The sequence below is a fragment of the Elaeis guineensis genome, chromosome 4, assembly GCF_000442705.2.
Source record: "Elaeis guineensis isolate ETL-2024a chromosome 4, EG11, whole genome shotgun sequence".
Classification (NCBI taxonomy): Eukaryota; Viridiplantae; Streptophyta; class Magnoliopsida; order Arecales; family Arecaceae; genus Elaeis; species Elaeis guineensis.
The window spans coordinates 140,797,625-140,813,521 of NC_025996.2; the positions used below are offsets into that span (position 1 = coordinate 140,797,625).

The following is a 15,897-nucleotide window of genomic DNA, read 5'->3' on the forward strand; positions in this document are numbered from 1 at the left end:
CACTGTAGATATTGACCATTAGGAATTTATATGAAACTGTAAAACCGATGTCTTGATTTCTAATACAAATTTAGAAAGTAAAAGGAATTGAAAATTATTGATGACCTAAGAAGCTTGATGACTGCTAAGAAACTTGTCAAATTATAATCAATATGTCGTGTAGTATGGATTCAATATGATATGCCTTGGCTTTATCGAAATAAGCATGCAAGATGAAACTAGGAAGGTTTTGTTTTGAACAAGCAAACATGAGGTGGAAAGAAGTATGTAATCATCTTTAAGCTTGCTTTTGGAAAATAAAATACTCAAAATGTTTGAGTTGAAATGTTTAGTTGGATCATACAAATAATCATGTAGATAGATTTAAGATTAAAACGAAAAACAAAAAACCCTTGAATCTAAGATTTATTCACATTTATTGCTGACAGGAACACTAGAAAAATGTTATCTTAGATCCACCAAACCAAAGAAAGGATATTGAGAATGGAATAAATTAGATGCATGCATATGTAGAGATTCCTACATGTTGAATGAACTACAATATTCCCCCCTTAAGTAATGACCCTTACATAAATCAAATGTTTGCCCAACATTAAGAGTGGTTCGTTCATAATCTGCAGTACATGTAGGAGGGCTGCATTTGTCTTGATAATAAGGCAATCAATATACAAATTCATGTTCAGGTATTATCTAAATCCTAGTTTCTTATTTCCAATGAAATTTGCCAAACAAAAGTAAGACGCAGAAGAACACGAACTATATAGAAAAAAAAACAAATTAAGAGGTTTTCAAAACCTCATATAATAAGAAATGCCAGAGGGAGAGAATACATTTTAGAAATGCCAGAGGGAGCGAATGGTTGGAAGTCTAGTTGCTTGAAAATTGGTGCAGAAAGATAAGAATGAGAGCAACAATGGAAAAGTCGAATTTGCATGATCAAGCACATTCAGTTTTTTAGCCACTCTGAAATCCACTAAAAACAGCACTCCCAATCAAAATCAGTATTGGTCTCTCCTACTAACACTATTTCTTAACCAAGAGTTAAATTCTTAATATTAAAGACACTTAAACCAAGATATACGAACCTTCCAAACTTTCAGCTCCACTAATTTTAAAAAAAAAAAGAAAATAACCTAAATGCCTCCATCTAATGCTTAACTACATTGATTCATATCTCATCCACACATACACACTCACAAAGAGAAAAAAGGAACAAGGCATCCAAAATTGTCCCCCTATGCCCCAACTGATCAAATATGCTGGCATGCATTAGACCTGTTGAATTCACATGCCAAATAACTGACTGTCTTAACCTCTAGCTGACCCACATAACCCACATGACAAAAATATCAATATTAGAGTCACCAATATGATTGTTGTTCTGACCAGTTTTACTTAGGATTAAAGACGATGAAAAACTATTAGAGTCTAATTCTTGCACTAACCAGAATATTTAGAAAAATTAGCACAATTTGGTGATAATACAAATTTGTCCTCAAGGCACTAATATCGTTTAGTGACAATCTTGGCAGAAATCCAGACAATGATCCATTAACTTGAGCAGGTGTAACTAGTAGCCAGCCTGTTTAAAGTCATGGGGATCATTAATGTTTTGTCTAAACAAAAGTGCATTTTGAGTACATGAGGCTCCCACCACCACGGAGTCTGGGGAGGCTATATGCACACAGCCCTACCATCACATGTGAAGATATTGTTTCTGTGTTTCGAACACATGACATCCAAGTCACAATCGGGCAACCCAACCATTACACCAAGGCTCGCCTTTAATGTTTCATCCAAACACAAGCCACAAATAATATTACAAAAAATATGTTCGCTTTAGTGAATTGAGTCAAGAACCTTCATCATCACAATTGTATCCTTACTCTGGATGATAAAAAAACAACATATTTCCTTATTGTGTTCAACTTTATCACTGCTTTGTAATAAACCGTGCATATAAACTAGAAAAATGCTACTGCTTTGCAGACATGCAAACTCAGGTTCGAGTGCAGAGAACAATACATACCCAAGTATCTCAATCATTCGTTTAAGAAGATCATATTCTGAGGCTCCAGGAAATAAGGGCAACCCTAAGAACAACTCAGCAACAATACACCCAAAAGACCACATATCAATAGCAGTGGTATATCTGATGGAAGGGTTAAGCATCAACACAAAGAAAATCATAATGACTATGAAAATTCCATGAAGTATATAATATTCAATAATGAACAGAAGTTAAAACTGACAAGACATTTCTGAAATCAGCATACGATTAGCCAATACATACTGCTCAAACTAAAAACTTGGACCACAAATTAAAGTAGCAGATAAGGTTAAGCCCCTGATCTGAGATCAGCATGTAAACAAGCAAAGGAAGTTAACATACTGCCATGAAGAATAAACACATAATGGAATAAGTATGCCAGTTTTCTTCCTAAAACATTTTGATCTGTGAGATAAAATCCTAGGATGTCCAAAAGGATACGGATAGCCAAGAAGAACTTCTGGAGACCTGTAGTAACGGCTCTGCAACACAAAGGGACCAGACTTCCATGATAAGAACTTAATAATGTCAACTAACTGCATGCTTGGAAATATTGTATACAGACATCAATCAAATGCAAGTCAAACATGGACTTGAGAAAGGATATGAAGACCTGAATGTATGAGTAGATTGTCCGACCCTCCATACATGCTGATCCAAAATCAATAACTTTTATTTCTGGTGGTTTCACTCTGTGAAATTCAAAATGCCCCAGTAAAGTTTAATGAACAGGAAAAAAAGAAAAGAATTCAAGATGAACAGTCAAGGTGCCAATAATGAGCATCTCACCTTGTAGATAACAGTATATTTTCTGGTTTCAAATCACAATGTATAATTCCAGCATCTTTCATGACAATTAATGCATGCAGGATCTAGGAACATGACAAAATATGCATGATCAGGTAAAAAGAAGACAAATGGGCATCACATTAGAAAAGGTCATGCACTATCCAGATATCTCACCTGTTTTGAAAACATTTGGACAATGTTCAATGACAACCCTTTATAGTTGTTCATTTTAATTAGCTCATATCTACAAAGCAAAAGTTTTAAGACCAGCATAAAAATCAGATTTTACTTAATCAACTTAGTTCATTATTGAATGAAAAAGAAAATTATTTAATAAAAGCAAAACATTTGACAACTAGCTTACAGATTTGATCCAAGCATTTCAAATGCAATACATAAGTGGCGCTGATGGACAAAATAATCAAGGATGCGGACAATGTGATGTTTATCATCAGGGTCAAACTTCTGATTCAGCTGCAAAGCAATTAAAACACAATCAGCACCATAAAACTAAATTTGCAGACATATTCAGCATGAGCATATCTGAGCACCAAACATCAATTACCATGTGCAACATAGAGACCTCAACCAATGCTTGCTGATAATATGCAGGCTCGTTTTTGATAATTTTGACAGCAACAAAACTATTGGTTTCAGAAACCAAGCACTTCGCCACTTGTCCAAAAGTCCCATGGCCAAGGATATCTTTGACAATATACCTAGAAATTAAAAAATAATAATAAATAGATTAAATCATTGCTAAATCCTTAATCCTTTAGAGTGAAATTGGTTATAAATGCACTAAAATTCTAGTAACTGTACGCCATAGAAACTATTATGGAAGCTTTAACATGCTTTATTGACGTATGACCAGTCGTTGGCAGTAATGTTTTACTAGGCTGCTCCTATTTTATAATTTTCAAAGTCTACACCACTGAGAATTTACCAACAGAGTACAGGAGGTAAAATCAGCCCTCAGTTCTTAAACCTGATTCCTATAACAAACCAAAGCACCTCTTACAACTCTATTGCAATCTGAAAGCAGGATAAGATATGCATGAATAAACAATCATGTGCAATTAGATACTTAAGAAATTGAGATCTTGTTTACCAGCATTGACCAGCCCTGCCTAGGCCAAGCCTGCTTAAACCCTGTTGGTTTAAGGTTTTCTTTTCCTGCTTCCTTTCCCTATTTTGAGACCCATATGGGAAATGAAAGGGGGCAGTAAAGGCTAGCACCAATGTTATATCTACTAATGGGCTGATCGGTGACTTCCAATAGAACTGTTGGCGCAATGGCAATGTCCTTCTTCCTTAGATTGATCTTCATTTTCTACTTCTCCTCCCTGTAATTTTTTCTCTCATTTTCTTCTACTACTACCCCTTCATCTGGCCATTCTTTTCGTTTTCTCCCTAATTTCTCTTTTTTGTTCTAACTTTGGCTCTACTTGGCTCCTCTTTAATGATTGTTGGTTGTGGCTTAGCAAGCTGCTGGCTACTGCTTCCTATGCTCCTCCACTTGCTCCTTGTAAGGTGTTGGCTGTATTCTACAACTTGTTGGCTGCTGTAATGGCAGCAACGTTGTGCAACTCTCTTCTTACAGACTTTGGTCTCTAAGCTTCAACGTTGAAAAATATGTTTGATATATGCACATGATCATTTATGCATGAGTGACTAAGGTACTTACACTAAAAGCTGGAAGGATTTTATCACCGAGCGGCCGCCTAAGGGCCTAGGCACCCATCTAGACCATGGAGGTTCCACCACTTAGCCTCACCCCAACCTTGTCTTTCATTCAACTTGATAGATTTCAATCTATCACTTATCTAAAAGATTGATATATATTAAGTGGGTTAGAGGAGGAAAATATTAAAGGACTTATGCTTTATGCACTGCAAAAAATGGATGAAAAAATAGATACCACCCAATTATAGGACATCCTTTGTTTTGGTACGATACCAAACTGGTATGGATCCTAATACCAATTCACCTGCCCTGCTTTTCTCTATTGCCATTGAATTTGTTCTTGGTTTCCAAGAAATACAAGTAGAAGTAAAGTTGATACTTGTTAAAACTAGGAGCAAAGTTGAAATTTCATACCGATTACTAGAACAAATATCAACAAATCCATGGCGATATGACAGATCAAAAATACTAACTTCATAAGGAGCTTGTTAGCTATTTTAATGAAACAAGCAACACAGCTATCAAAGGACAGTATTAGCTGCACTTTACCATGTCAAGTACGTCATCTTGCTACCTCAGCTGTTTTTCTCAGAAAACATGCATAATCATGTGATACCCTACAGAATCCTCAGACCATTCAGACAAAGAAGTTCAAGCCAAACAACATTATAAGCAACTTCTGAAACTCACCATCAAGGCTTCAATTTGTCCAATACTTGGGTGATATGCCATAGAAAATCTTTTGCATTTGAATCTAACATCATTTTGTCACTAGACAACCCCCAAATCCACATGAAACACAGTTCCCCAAGAATCAGGACTGACTTTTCCTAAATAAGGCAAAGTCATGCTTCAACACAATTCTCATGGTAGTTCTCTAGGTTTCAATCATGGCATCTTTCCCAAAGATCCTCCAAAATCTCATCTTTAATACAAGTAACAGTACCCTTCATCATTCTCCCCAAGTCTTAACATGTCTTCTATTCTCTCTTCCAAAGTCATCATGTATCATAGCTAAATCTTCAATTTTAACAGCTTGTTGTCTCCCTTTCGTTGTTTTCAATTATTCAAATACTCCATTGTTCTTCTTAGACCATTTAAAACACTAGACATCTCTATATCCATCTCCAAAACTTACACTCTACCATCATCTTGCCTATGGACATCATAAAAGCATCCTCTAGTACATGTCTGGAAACAAATTTTGCAATTGGAAAAGAAAATGAAAATAAGATGAAAGCACAAGCAGCAAGCACTCTATATGTGAACTTTGTTGTTAAAGAGGTTAATTCAGTTTTGGAACCAAACCTTTGTTTTGACTCCATATTGACCAACACAAAATTTACATGTAAGATAAGGTCTGAATTTGCATTATCATGGCCATCATTCAGCACACCAGTCGATGGATTAGTAAGGAATCGCTTGGGGTTCAGCGCCTCTGAATACTTGAATTTTGGGTTACATATTTGGAAAGTTTCAAGTATGTCTTTGGTTAGCTTTGCCACCAGCTGCACAAGTAAAATTGTGAGTCAGTTCGTAAAACCCATATTCTTTAAAAATTTCAATCCAACAGAGTATGCTATAGTAATGTAGAAAGGAAATAACAATCAAAATGTTCTATGAGAATATGAAAAGCTAGATTCTTTGAAACAAAATAACCTTGTTGAGCTCCATCAAATAACTGACAGCTATTTTTCCAGTTTCACTTTATAAAAGATGGATCTAACAACAAGAATGTGTAAATTTAGGCAAAGCTACTGGATGCACCATCATGAGAAAACCATACACACTCAGATAAACAGCTTTTCTGAAACTTGGCCTCACATGAGCATGCGTTTGTCACAGCTTACATTTTCAAGAACATGTGAGGTCACCAAACACAACTTCTACAGGGCATGCCAAATATATCCTTAATTGAATTTAGAAAATAGATATCCACCATCTAAGATAACTTGGTTGAGTAAATAAACTTTTCATATTCTGTAGAATATGATTCAGTGGCAGTGCCCGTCTTGTGCTTAGTTTAATTCTTTCATGTTTATTAACTTCTGTTTTACAAATTTATACATCACCTCCAAGAATGGTCCAAGGAGATGCAGATACCAATGATTGTAAAGCTATTTAGTGATTTTTCGAGATTATTAAAAAGCAATAACCAAACAAAACAAGAAAGTGACATGTTATGCCACCAGAAAGTAATGCTGAATCCCTACAGACAAGGGTAAAAAAGTTCTATTAAGTGATAGAGAATTTTAACAAACTTTGTTGGCACAGGAGGGAACGATCGGTAGGGTCACCTAAGAATACCTTTAAGTAGCCTTAGTGGCGGCTAAGGACAGAACATCTAAATGATGAATTCAAATATGAGCATTCTTTTAGTATTTATTTTCAGGGCACATGGATAATCAATTGCTAGCAGATATTAACAGATGCAGTTACATGCTAAAAAACATTTAATCTTCTAAGATTGAACAAAGATAAATTACTCACAAACAAGGTTCACCGTCTCAGTACCAAACCCTGTACTGGTACAATCTTATTGCAATATTGGTACAGTATGAGACAGCATACCAATTCAGTACCAATATGGTATGCCTGGTATGGTATGGTACCGACCGGTACAGCAAACCTTGCTCATAAATGTAGGGCTAATAATTATATATATGGTCTACAGAATTATCTTAATCTCAAACAAAGAAAAGAGGTCTTACCGACTGGTCAGTTATTATGGCATTATATAGTTAGATTATCATTAAAAACTCTGTTTTGTATGTTCTTGTATCTTGATGACACAATTTGTTCCATTATTGATACAATATTCTAACAAAAGCTCGATAGCCTTTTAGAAGGATTCTACTTTGCTTAAACCAACCTAATTTCCCTCTGTCACTGCTTTAATAATAAAGGACCAGTTAGGTGACCGCCCAAGTTCTTTCATGCAAGCAAAGCGATCTGTTATATGTAATGTCAATGCGTCACTAATTTTTTGCTTTTTAACTGAACAAAAGAAGTAACATAACCTCCAATTTGCACATAAAAGCTTATATATTTTGCGCAAATTCTTCACCTCCTGAAATTGTAACTTGCTCTATGTTTAAAAAACTGAACGTTCATAAGATCAGATACAGATCATAAAATCCATTCAATTGTTCCTGAGAAGTGATAAAACATGTTAATTACCATAGCTATAATGGAAAGGACTTAATCAACATTTTTGATGTTGAACCTTCTGCAGACTTCTAGTTAAGTTATAGCATTAAGTATTCTCTTTCTGTAACAATGAATTATAAATCATATATACAGGACTGTTGTAACAACAACACCTACAAATGGCTTGGATTCAGATCAAACAGAACTGATCCAAATGTGGACGATTAATTAAAAAATATGACCTGATCTAATCCCATAACACACACAATTGTTTAATAACAACTAAATCCAAGTCTGCTAAAAATCAGATGTTTGGTGTGACAGATTGATCAGATATGATATGATCAAATGAGGAAGAAAACGAAGAGGAAGAGGAAGAGGAAGAGGAAGAGGGAAAGGAAGCAAGGGGGAGAGGGGGTCTTCCCACTGGTGGGCACTGATTCAGTGGCATTACTGGACAGTTGGGGGAGCGGAAGAGAGCGAAAGGAAGAGATAAGAGAGAAAAGGAGGGTAATTTTCTTACTCGTGGGCAGTGACCTGGGTGCTGGCTAAAAGAAAGAAAAGGAAGAGAAGAGGAGTCTCCTCATCGGTGGGCAGAAGCTGGATAGCAATAGCAAGGTGATGGGTGATCAACAATGAGAGAGATGAATAGAAGGGCAAATGGTCTCAACACCAAAAGATGGTAGCACATTGGTGATGTCATAAGAACTAGATCTGTATTATGAATTATATGGTTCCTTGGATCATAAGATTTGAAACTTGATTCATGTTATTTATTTGATCCTATGGCTTTTAAAATTACCAAATAAGTCTCAAGCAGTAAACTAACTAGCGCTCCATGTGGAGCTCATGGAGATAAAAATAAGAAGCAAATTGTCACATTTTTATAGCCATATGTTAAAACAATATCCTTGTTTTATTTTAAAACAATCAAGCTAAAAGATTAATTAGAGTTAATAGGCAGTATATAAAAATCTTGAATAACTGGCTGTGGGGAACATGTTGTGTATGCAAGGGCAGAAACAAGTAAAGGCTTGGGGAGGTCATGACATCCCCCAAAGTTCAAATCTCCCTCGTAACCCTGAATCACTTAACCATCTTACTATAATCTTTCTCTTTTGGTACAGGTTACCCCCCAGGCACCCCCACCCAAAAGAAAAAGAACCAACCTTAAAGTCCAAAATGTGCAGTTCCACATCCAATTGTTTGCATCTGGGTCTCACCATGTAACCACCAAGAATAAGTGAGAGATTCTGCCTAGTATTGCTGTTCATGTATCAAAAATTTCAATGGTTCAATTTGCTATAGAATAATGGGCTCCTAGCGTTAGACTTCTCTTCCTCTTTAACTCATCAAAATCCATGCACATTCATCATTTTTTCTCTTGACCTTATATGGTCAATTAATGTTTCCCCCCAACCTGTAAATGAACTAGTCTAGATGTGCCACAGCCATTCTCCATCATCAACCAACCTTGTAACTTCCATAAGTTTGTTTTCTTGTAATCTCTCTCCATTTTTTCTTGCACATTTCAAATCAGTTTTCCCCTCTCCCTCAATAGATGTGTAGATCAATCATGTCATGATAGGCAACAAAAAATCAGCTTTTGTATTAACATTGATGTCAATGATGCTGAGCCCTTGTTGCGGCCATGCCTTCTTGGTTTTATTGATGCCAAAATTCTCACACTTGATGCATGTTCCCATTCATTGAAACATGTCTCATTGCAACAATGCTCTTCTGTTTTGGTTTGTGAACCACTTCACAATTTACAACTCAACCCCTGTCTCCACAGCAGCAGTGCCATCAGCTAGAAGTCTCCTCACCCACATCATTTCCAATGGCTAATAAGGAAAGTGTGCCCTTACCCTTCCCAGCTGTACCTCCTTTGTACTCAAAAGAGAGAGCATCGATCGCTCGGTTAAACATAAGGATTTGTGTATAGAATAATATATCATGCATAATATTATAATGAATAATCTAAATTCTCAAGACACTCAAACCGGCTTCTTGTTAACCATACTAAGGTTCTTGCTTATGCTCAACACCATAGTAGATATCATCTATCAGCATTGAAGAATCTGCATGAGATGAAGGTGAGCTTTTGGGAGGAGAGTGCAGGGATTCAGCCCATATTGTTCACAGAGAATAGTTTTGCTTTAATCTCCTTACTATAGGTTTCTTTTCAGATTTAAGGCACCTTAAGTTAAAAAAATATAAACAAAATAGCTTCCCCTGATTGTGCATGTTTCAATCCTAATTAAATTTGCATATATGGATGATAAATACGAGGATTGAGGGTAGAAGATTCTATACATTTTCTTAGCTTATTCATTGATTTATTTTCTACCTTTTGTTTAGAACTTTACAAGCAGAAAAAGAAACTTCTAAACTATTCTAGAATATGCATTGGTTCACTCAGCAACAATATATATGGGCGTAATGCATGTATTTATATATATGTGCATTTAACAATGTATCTACCGAGTTCAAGTTTCATATGAGTATAACAAGTTGCCTCGATGCTTCCCAAGAGTAACGAGGGAAATCGCTATAGAGCAATGAAGAGCAATAAACTTAGTAGGTTGCTTAACATGCCTTAGGAGAGTTATGTGAGTAGGAGGTTGAGCAAGGAGACGTTGAACAAGAAGACCTCTCACTACTAAAAGTATCCTCCTCCAGTTAGTGGATCTTTTTGTGCTAGTGGGTGCTAAATACGAAACATGCATCGTGACAATTAATTTTTGATATTTGCAAGTATAATGATAGGCCAAAACACAAAATAGATTATAATATATGCATCACTGATGGAAAATTGACTGGCATGGAGCGCTAACAATAGTTGTTGGGCAACAAAATCTCAACATGCCTACTTTTAAGGCCTTCCTATGATTTAGTTCTATCAGGCAGAAGAATAAGGAAAAGATAAAGATTTCTCCAGAAGACATGCTAGATGTAGTGGAAAGGTCCTGACAGGTTATTGTGATAAAAAGATATATGTAGTGACAGCCAAATAATACAAGAAAACAATCAACCTATCCATATTGAACATTTTAGATTGTCATGCAACAATTTAAATTCATATATAAAGGGGAAATGTGGTACAGATGTGATCACAGAGGCAGATTTGTGATCACCGAGGTAGATTTGTGGTTGAAATTGGAAACGTTAATAAAAAGGAATCGAGGAACTTTTCAGAAGTTCCATTCAGAGTAGATTGCATTGCACTCAATTCAAAAAGTTTGATAAAGCCCAACATAGATACAATAAAAGTACAAGTTGTTGGCTTAACATCACTTAATTAGAGATGATAGAAAGAATATATAGAATTCTAGTTTTAATAGTAGATCTGCAGTTCCCCCGAAATGAATGGAGAAGAATGATCCTACAACCAACCAATAAATTCTGGCTTCTGAGTAACATGCTTACAGTGCATATTAGTAATCTACCCTATGGGTTAGGATTGTATCTGAAGAAGTTCATAGGAAGGGTGGGTTTTTGTGTGTGCGCGCATGCGTGTGCTTTATTGGCTTTCTTTAATATTCTAGAAGTAATGCTAGAGATCTGTCCCACAGCCTGAGGAACTTGTGATGTAATCAGAGCTCCCATTTGCACTAAGCTTTAAGCCTCGAATATGTTAAATCCTCTACGTAGGAAAGTTTATCATTGTAGTCTCTTAGACTTTCAGGACATCAAACAGAGCTTGACAAAAGTCCAAGGCTGATACCCAACTCCTTCACTTGAGCCCACTCTAGCAGACCAAAATCCAAGAATACATGACCATCAGTGGTGGCACATGCATCACTCAACCGATATGGCTGTTCATTCCTACACCTAACCACAGATGAAAAGACTATATTGCAGCCAATGCACGCATAAGCCTTTCCTTAGCTTCTCTTTTTATGCAATTCAAGACAATGAAAAACCTTTCACAGCCAAAAATTCAATTTTCGATGCAAAATTCCTTCTGCAGCTGTGAGAACAAGAAGCTCAACTCCGAAAATCAAACACAAATGCATTACCAAATCACGAAGCAGGACGCTGAAAAGACTCCTTTTTTCCATAAATTTCAAAGCTGGGAAAGCTAAAGCTATTGGAGCAGAAAACGTACAGGTTTCCTCACGATGATTCGTAGCGTGCCGGGTTTTACCGACGTTGCCCCGGTAGACGACTGCGGTGGCGGCACATATGGACGGAAAGCCTTTCCACTCGGCTTCCACGACGACGAGCTGCCGCAATCGGCCGAAGCAGCCCCAGCCGACTCCCCAGCACAAGATCCATCCACCCTGCTACTCCCGCCCTCCTCCATCGCCCCGCCGCCGCCCGATCAGCCACTCACCACCATCCGATCGCCCCGTCAGGAGTCCTATCCAAACAACCGGCCGCCGATCGCCGCCGCACCGACGCCCCTGGTCCGATTCAGGTGCCGAATCCCGACGGTAGACTCGGGTCCCATGTCAGTGCTGCTCCTATCCCACCATCGGATCAATCGGAGCCGCGAATCTGGCGACCGCGAGTCCGGCGGCGATGGAGGATATCCCAAGCTCGAAGAAGGGAGGATAAAGATTCCCGAGAGGGACTTAGGGCTACGGTTTAAGGGGAAGGAGGGGAAGAGGACGGAGATGGGGAATCGCCGAATTTGTTCTTCTCGGCCGAGGGGATGAACGAGGACGGGAACCCGGGGTCGGGGAAGGGAATTGGGCTTCGTTTTCTCTCTTCTCCAGCTCCGTTTGTCCCTCCTTTCTCTCTCCTGGCAGATTAGTATATATTTTTTTGTCTATTAATTATAGCTAAGTAGCGGGGTTTTGCTCCCTCCACCACGAAAGAGACCCAGATTTGAGACCCGGATCGCCGGCCCAGAGCATTGAGCTCAGCCTGTCTTCTCATTGTTTAAAGAAGGTAAACTATTCTCTCTCTCTCTCTCTCTCTATATATATATATAATAACGCAACAGATATATCAAAAATAAATATTATATTTTTAATAACTATGTATAAAATTTATTTTATTTTTTTATTTAGTTAATGCAGCTTATCGAAGAGAATATAAATAATCAATTAATCTATTTTATTTATATCAATAAAAAATATTTATATTGTGAAATATATTGAAAACTGAATCAAACAATAGAATCAACTTATTCGTAAATTTTTGTTCTAATTTTTTGAGATGTTCACACATTAGAGTGATATAAAAATTTATTTATATCAAAAAAAATCATCATAAAATCAAAATTAATGAGCATATAAGGATATAAAATTAGTGCATGGATATTGTATTTTTTTGAAAATTTTATAGTAAAATATTTTTAAAATAAAATAAAATAATCCTTCAATAAAAAATAAAATAAATATGTTTAAAAGAATTAATTTTAATATTAATATTATTCTATTATAATAATAATTAGATAATTTGCATGATAGTGCAATCAATTTTTTTATAAAAAATTTATTTAACTATTTTGAGGTTCAAATGTAGAAAGTAATAGTTATGTCTGTAGTTGAATTGTCATTTGCTCTCATATTTTTCTCTGTTTGGTTAATAAAAATTATTATATATTAATTGGTTCATTCACAAACAATATTCAATAAGAATGGAAATAATAAAAAAATAGATATAGTTTATTTTTATTATATGATAAATAAGTCAGCAGACGTAGCGGTGGATATTTGCGTGATATTTTCGTTGACGTCCACGTGGACTCAGAGTCCACGGAGTGGGTGGAGTTCTGGGTGGCAGTAGAGGGTTAACTCGACCGTACCATGGAGCCAATCCACCACTCGTCCACGGAGAGATTTCTTCCGGATTACCGCTCGTCGTCGGAGAGAATAAAAAATCTTTTTAAAAATCCCAATCATCAGCATTATCTGATTTCTGGAAACCAATTAAATGTACTGAATAACCTGGGCCGTCAGATCGAGATCAGATTTATTTAAGTACGACTAATCCCACCAGAAAACACGAGCGGACCCGCGAGCTGCGGTTTGCTCGCATCTCGTCTGATTAAGATCAGGAGCTCCACGTGGGCGGCAGCGGGAAGGGGTGGATTTCGAGCTGGCACCCCGTAGGCCCCTTCGGTGTGGGGCCCAGGGGCAATGGATTTGGCCGTCACCAAGCGTGTATACGTGTTGAACACGTGAAGCCTTTCTCGGTGGATGGGGACGGTGCGGACTACTCAAGCAACCTGATATCATAACCAGAAATATGGCTGTTTCAACCATCCGTGATGAAAGTTAGTATACCTGTTGAATGTTGTTGTGCGTTTAAACTCCTCTCTTGATTGGATGTCCGGCTTTCTGGAGACGTGAATGCGATTGAAGATTAAGATCTGTTTGGGATTGTTGTCGCTGACAATTGAGTTTTTGAAGATTTTAGGAATAAAATTTTTATAAAAATTTATTTATCTTTTGATAATCATATTTATAAAATATTTTAAAACTTTAATATATATTTGATAATTAAAATAAAAAAAATATTTTTAATATGGTAAAATGACAATAAAAAAATATTGCATAATATTATATAATCAAGACTAATATAATATAATATTATATATTAAAATATTATTATACTATATAACATTATTATCATATAATATAACATAATAATATAATATAATATAATATTATTATAATTATAATATAATTTATAATATAATATAAATATTATTATGTTATATAGTATTCTTATAATATAATAATATTATAACAGATATATTATAGGTCTATAACATAAATATTATTATATTTTAAAATATTATTTTATTGTATAATATTATTATAATGATGATGTAATATATAATGTAATATTATATAATGGATTATAATCTAATCTAATAATAAATAATAATATAACAGATTATATTATATTATTAGTAAATATTATTATATCACATTATATTTTAGTAATATAATAATACTATAATAGATTATATTATATATTTATAATATATTATAATATTAATTTATTATTATATTATATTATATTTATAGTATAATGATATAATATGATGTAATTATAGCATTCGTTAGTGGGTATTTTTGTTATTAAAAAAAATTATTTATATTAAAATAGCTTTCCAATATTAGTCAGAAAATATTTTTGAGAAAATTTTCAAAATAGAGCTTTCTCCAAATAGACATTTTCAACTTCCTGGCAAAATCAAAATAGTTTTTCAATTTTTTACCAAACATTATTATATCACCTCAAAGTACTTTCTATTCTCATAAAGTACTTTCGAGCACTTTAAAAGCTTAGCCAAACAAAACCTAATTGTTCCAAATACCGCCTTTGGATGCTCTACTCTCCCATGGATGGATGCAAAGAAATTATATTTTACATTGTATATGACCAAATACGTCATCAATCACAACCATCCATTCTTACATTCTCTATTCACCAAGCACTTATCTCGATGTATCGTATAGGAACGAGTGATTATGATTATTGGCCATGTGATACATACCATATAGGATATAATTTCTCATGAATGTAATAACATCATCACTCATCTCGATGTATCATATAGGATTGAGCAACCCGATGTATCATATAGGATTGAGCAACTATGATCACCAGCCATATAATACATACTATAAAGGATATAATTTTTCGTGAACGTGATAGCCCTCCTACAATGGCGAGGGATATAGTAATAATAAGAATAGGGTGTGGAAGAAACAAGGTGGATGTTCATGGCCATTAGCTTCTAAAATATTATTTTTAAAATTTATAAGGTGTGCCTAAAATCAATCAATTGAGAAAAAAAAAATATTGTTATCGTATAGAACTGAGGGCATTATTAGTCACACATTCATGGTGAATCAAAAAGAACTTTAATTTATATAAGAAAGGATCATCCTTTCCACATAAGGCACATTCTGAAAGATAAAATCATAAAGCATATAGACTAGAGTGGACAATACCTCACGTATTGAGCCATAAGTCCTTGACCATAACAGTGATGTGCATCAGAAAGGGAACTATTCCTGTAACTATGAGGCTTCTCTCGCCCATACATCAGTTTGTGATAAAAATAAAGAGGAGGACATTTCCCATCCAAACACAGACTCCTCCTTTACTGAGGGGCTGTGATACAAATGAGAAAAATATCTTTCATCTATACACAAATTTTTCTTTGACCGGAGACTATATTATCTTATAGAAGAGATGACATCATTAGTTTCACATTGATTGTAAGTCAAGAAAGACTGATTTGCATA

General features: G+C 35.5%; 1 protein-coding gene across 4 annotated transcripts in view; it reads right to left on the reverse strand.

Annotated features, from left to right (window-relative positions):
* The window catches only part of LOC105060834 (dual specificity protein kinase YAK1 homolog), a 32,357-nt gene extending 19,923 nt beyond the window's left edge, over positions 1–12,434 (reverse strand). For 3 of the 4 annotated variants that reach the window (XR_012141087.1, XM_029260639.2, XM_010944683.4), the window contains exons 1-9: positions 11,787–12,434; positions 5,834–6,033; positions 3,405–3,558; positions 3,204–3,313; positions 3,014–3,083; positions 2,840–2,922; positions 2,664–2,742; positions 2,492–2,532; positions 2,030–2,152 (exon numbers count right to left, since the gene is read on the reverse strand). Coding sequence is in view for 3 of the 4 variants with exons in the window: in XM_029260639.2 (XP_029116472.1) it covers positions 2,030–2,152; positions 2,492–2,532; positions 2,664–2,742; positions 2,840–2,922; positions 3,014–3,083; positions 3,204–3,313; positions 3,405–3,558; positions 5,834–6,033; positions 11,787–11,984 (1,058 nt within the window). In the remaining variant the exon portion in view is untranslated. The remainder of the gene's footprint in view (positions 1–2,029; positions 2,153–2,491; positions 2,533–2,663; positions 2,743–2,839; positions 2,923–3,013; positions 3,084–3,203; positions 3,314–3,404; positions 3,559–5,833; positions 6,034–11,786) is intronic. The other variant, XM_029260638.2, reaches the window with a different exon arrangement.
* Between the last annotated feature and the right edge of the window lie 3,463 nt (positions 12,435–15,897).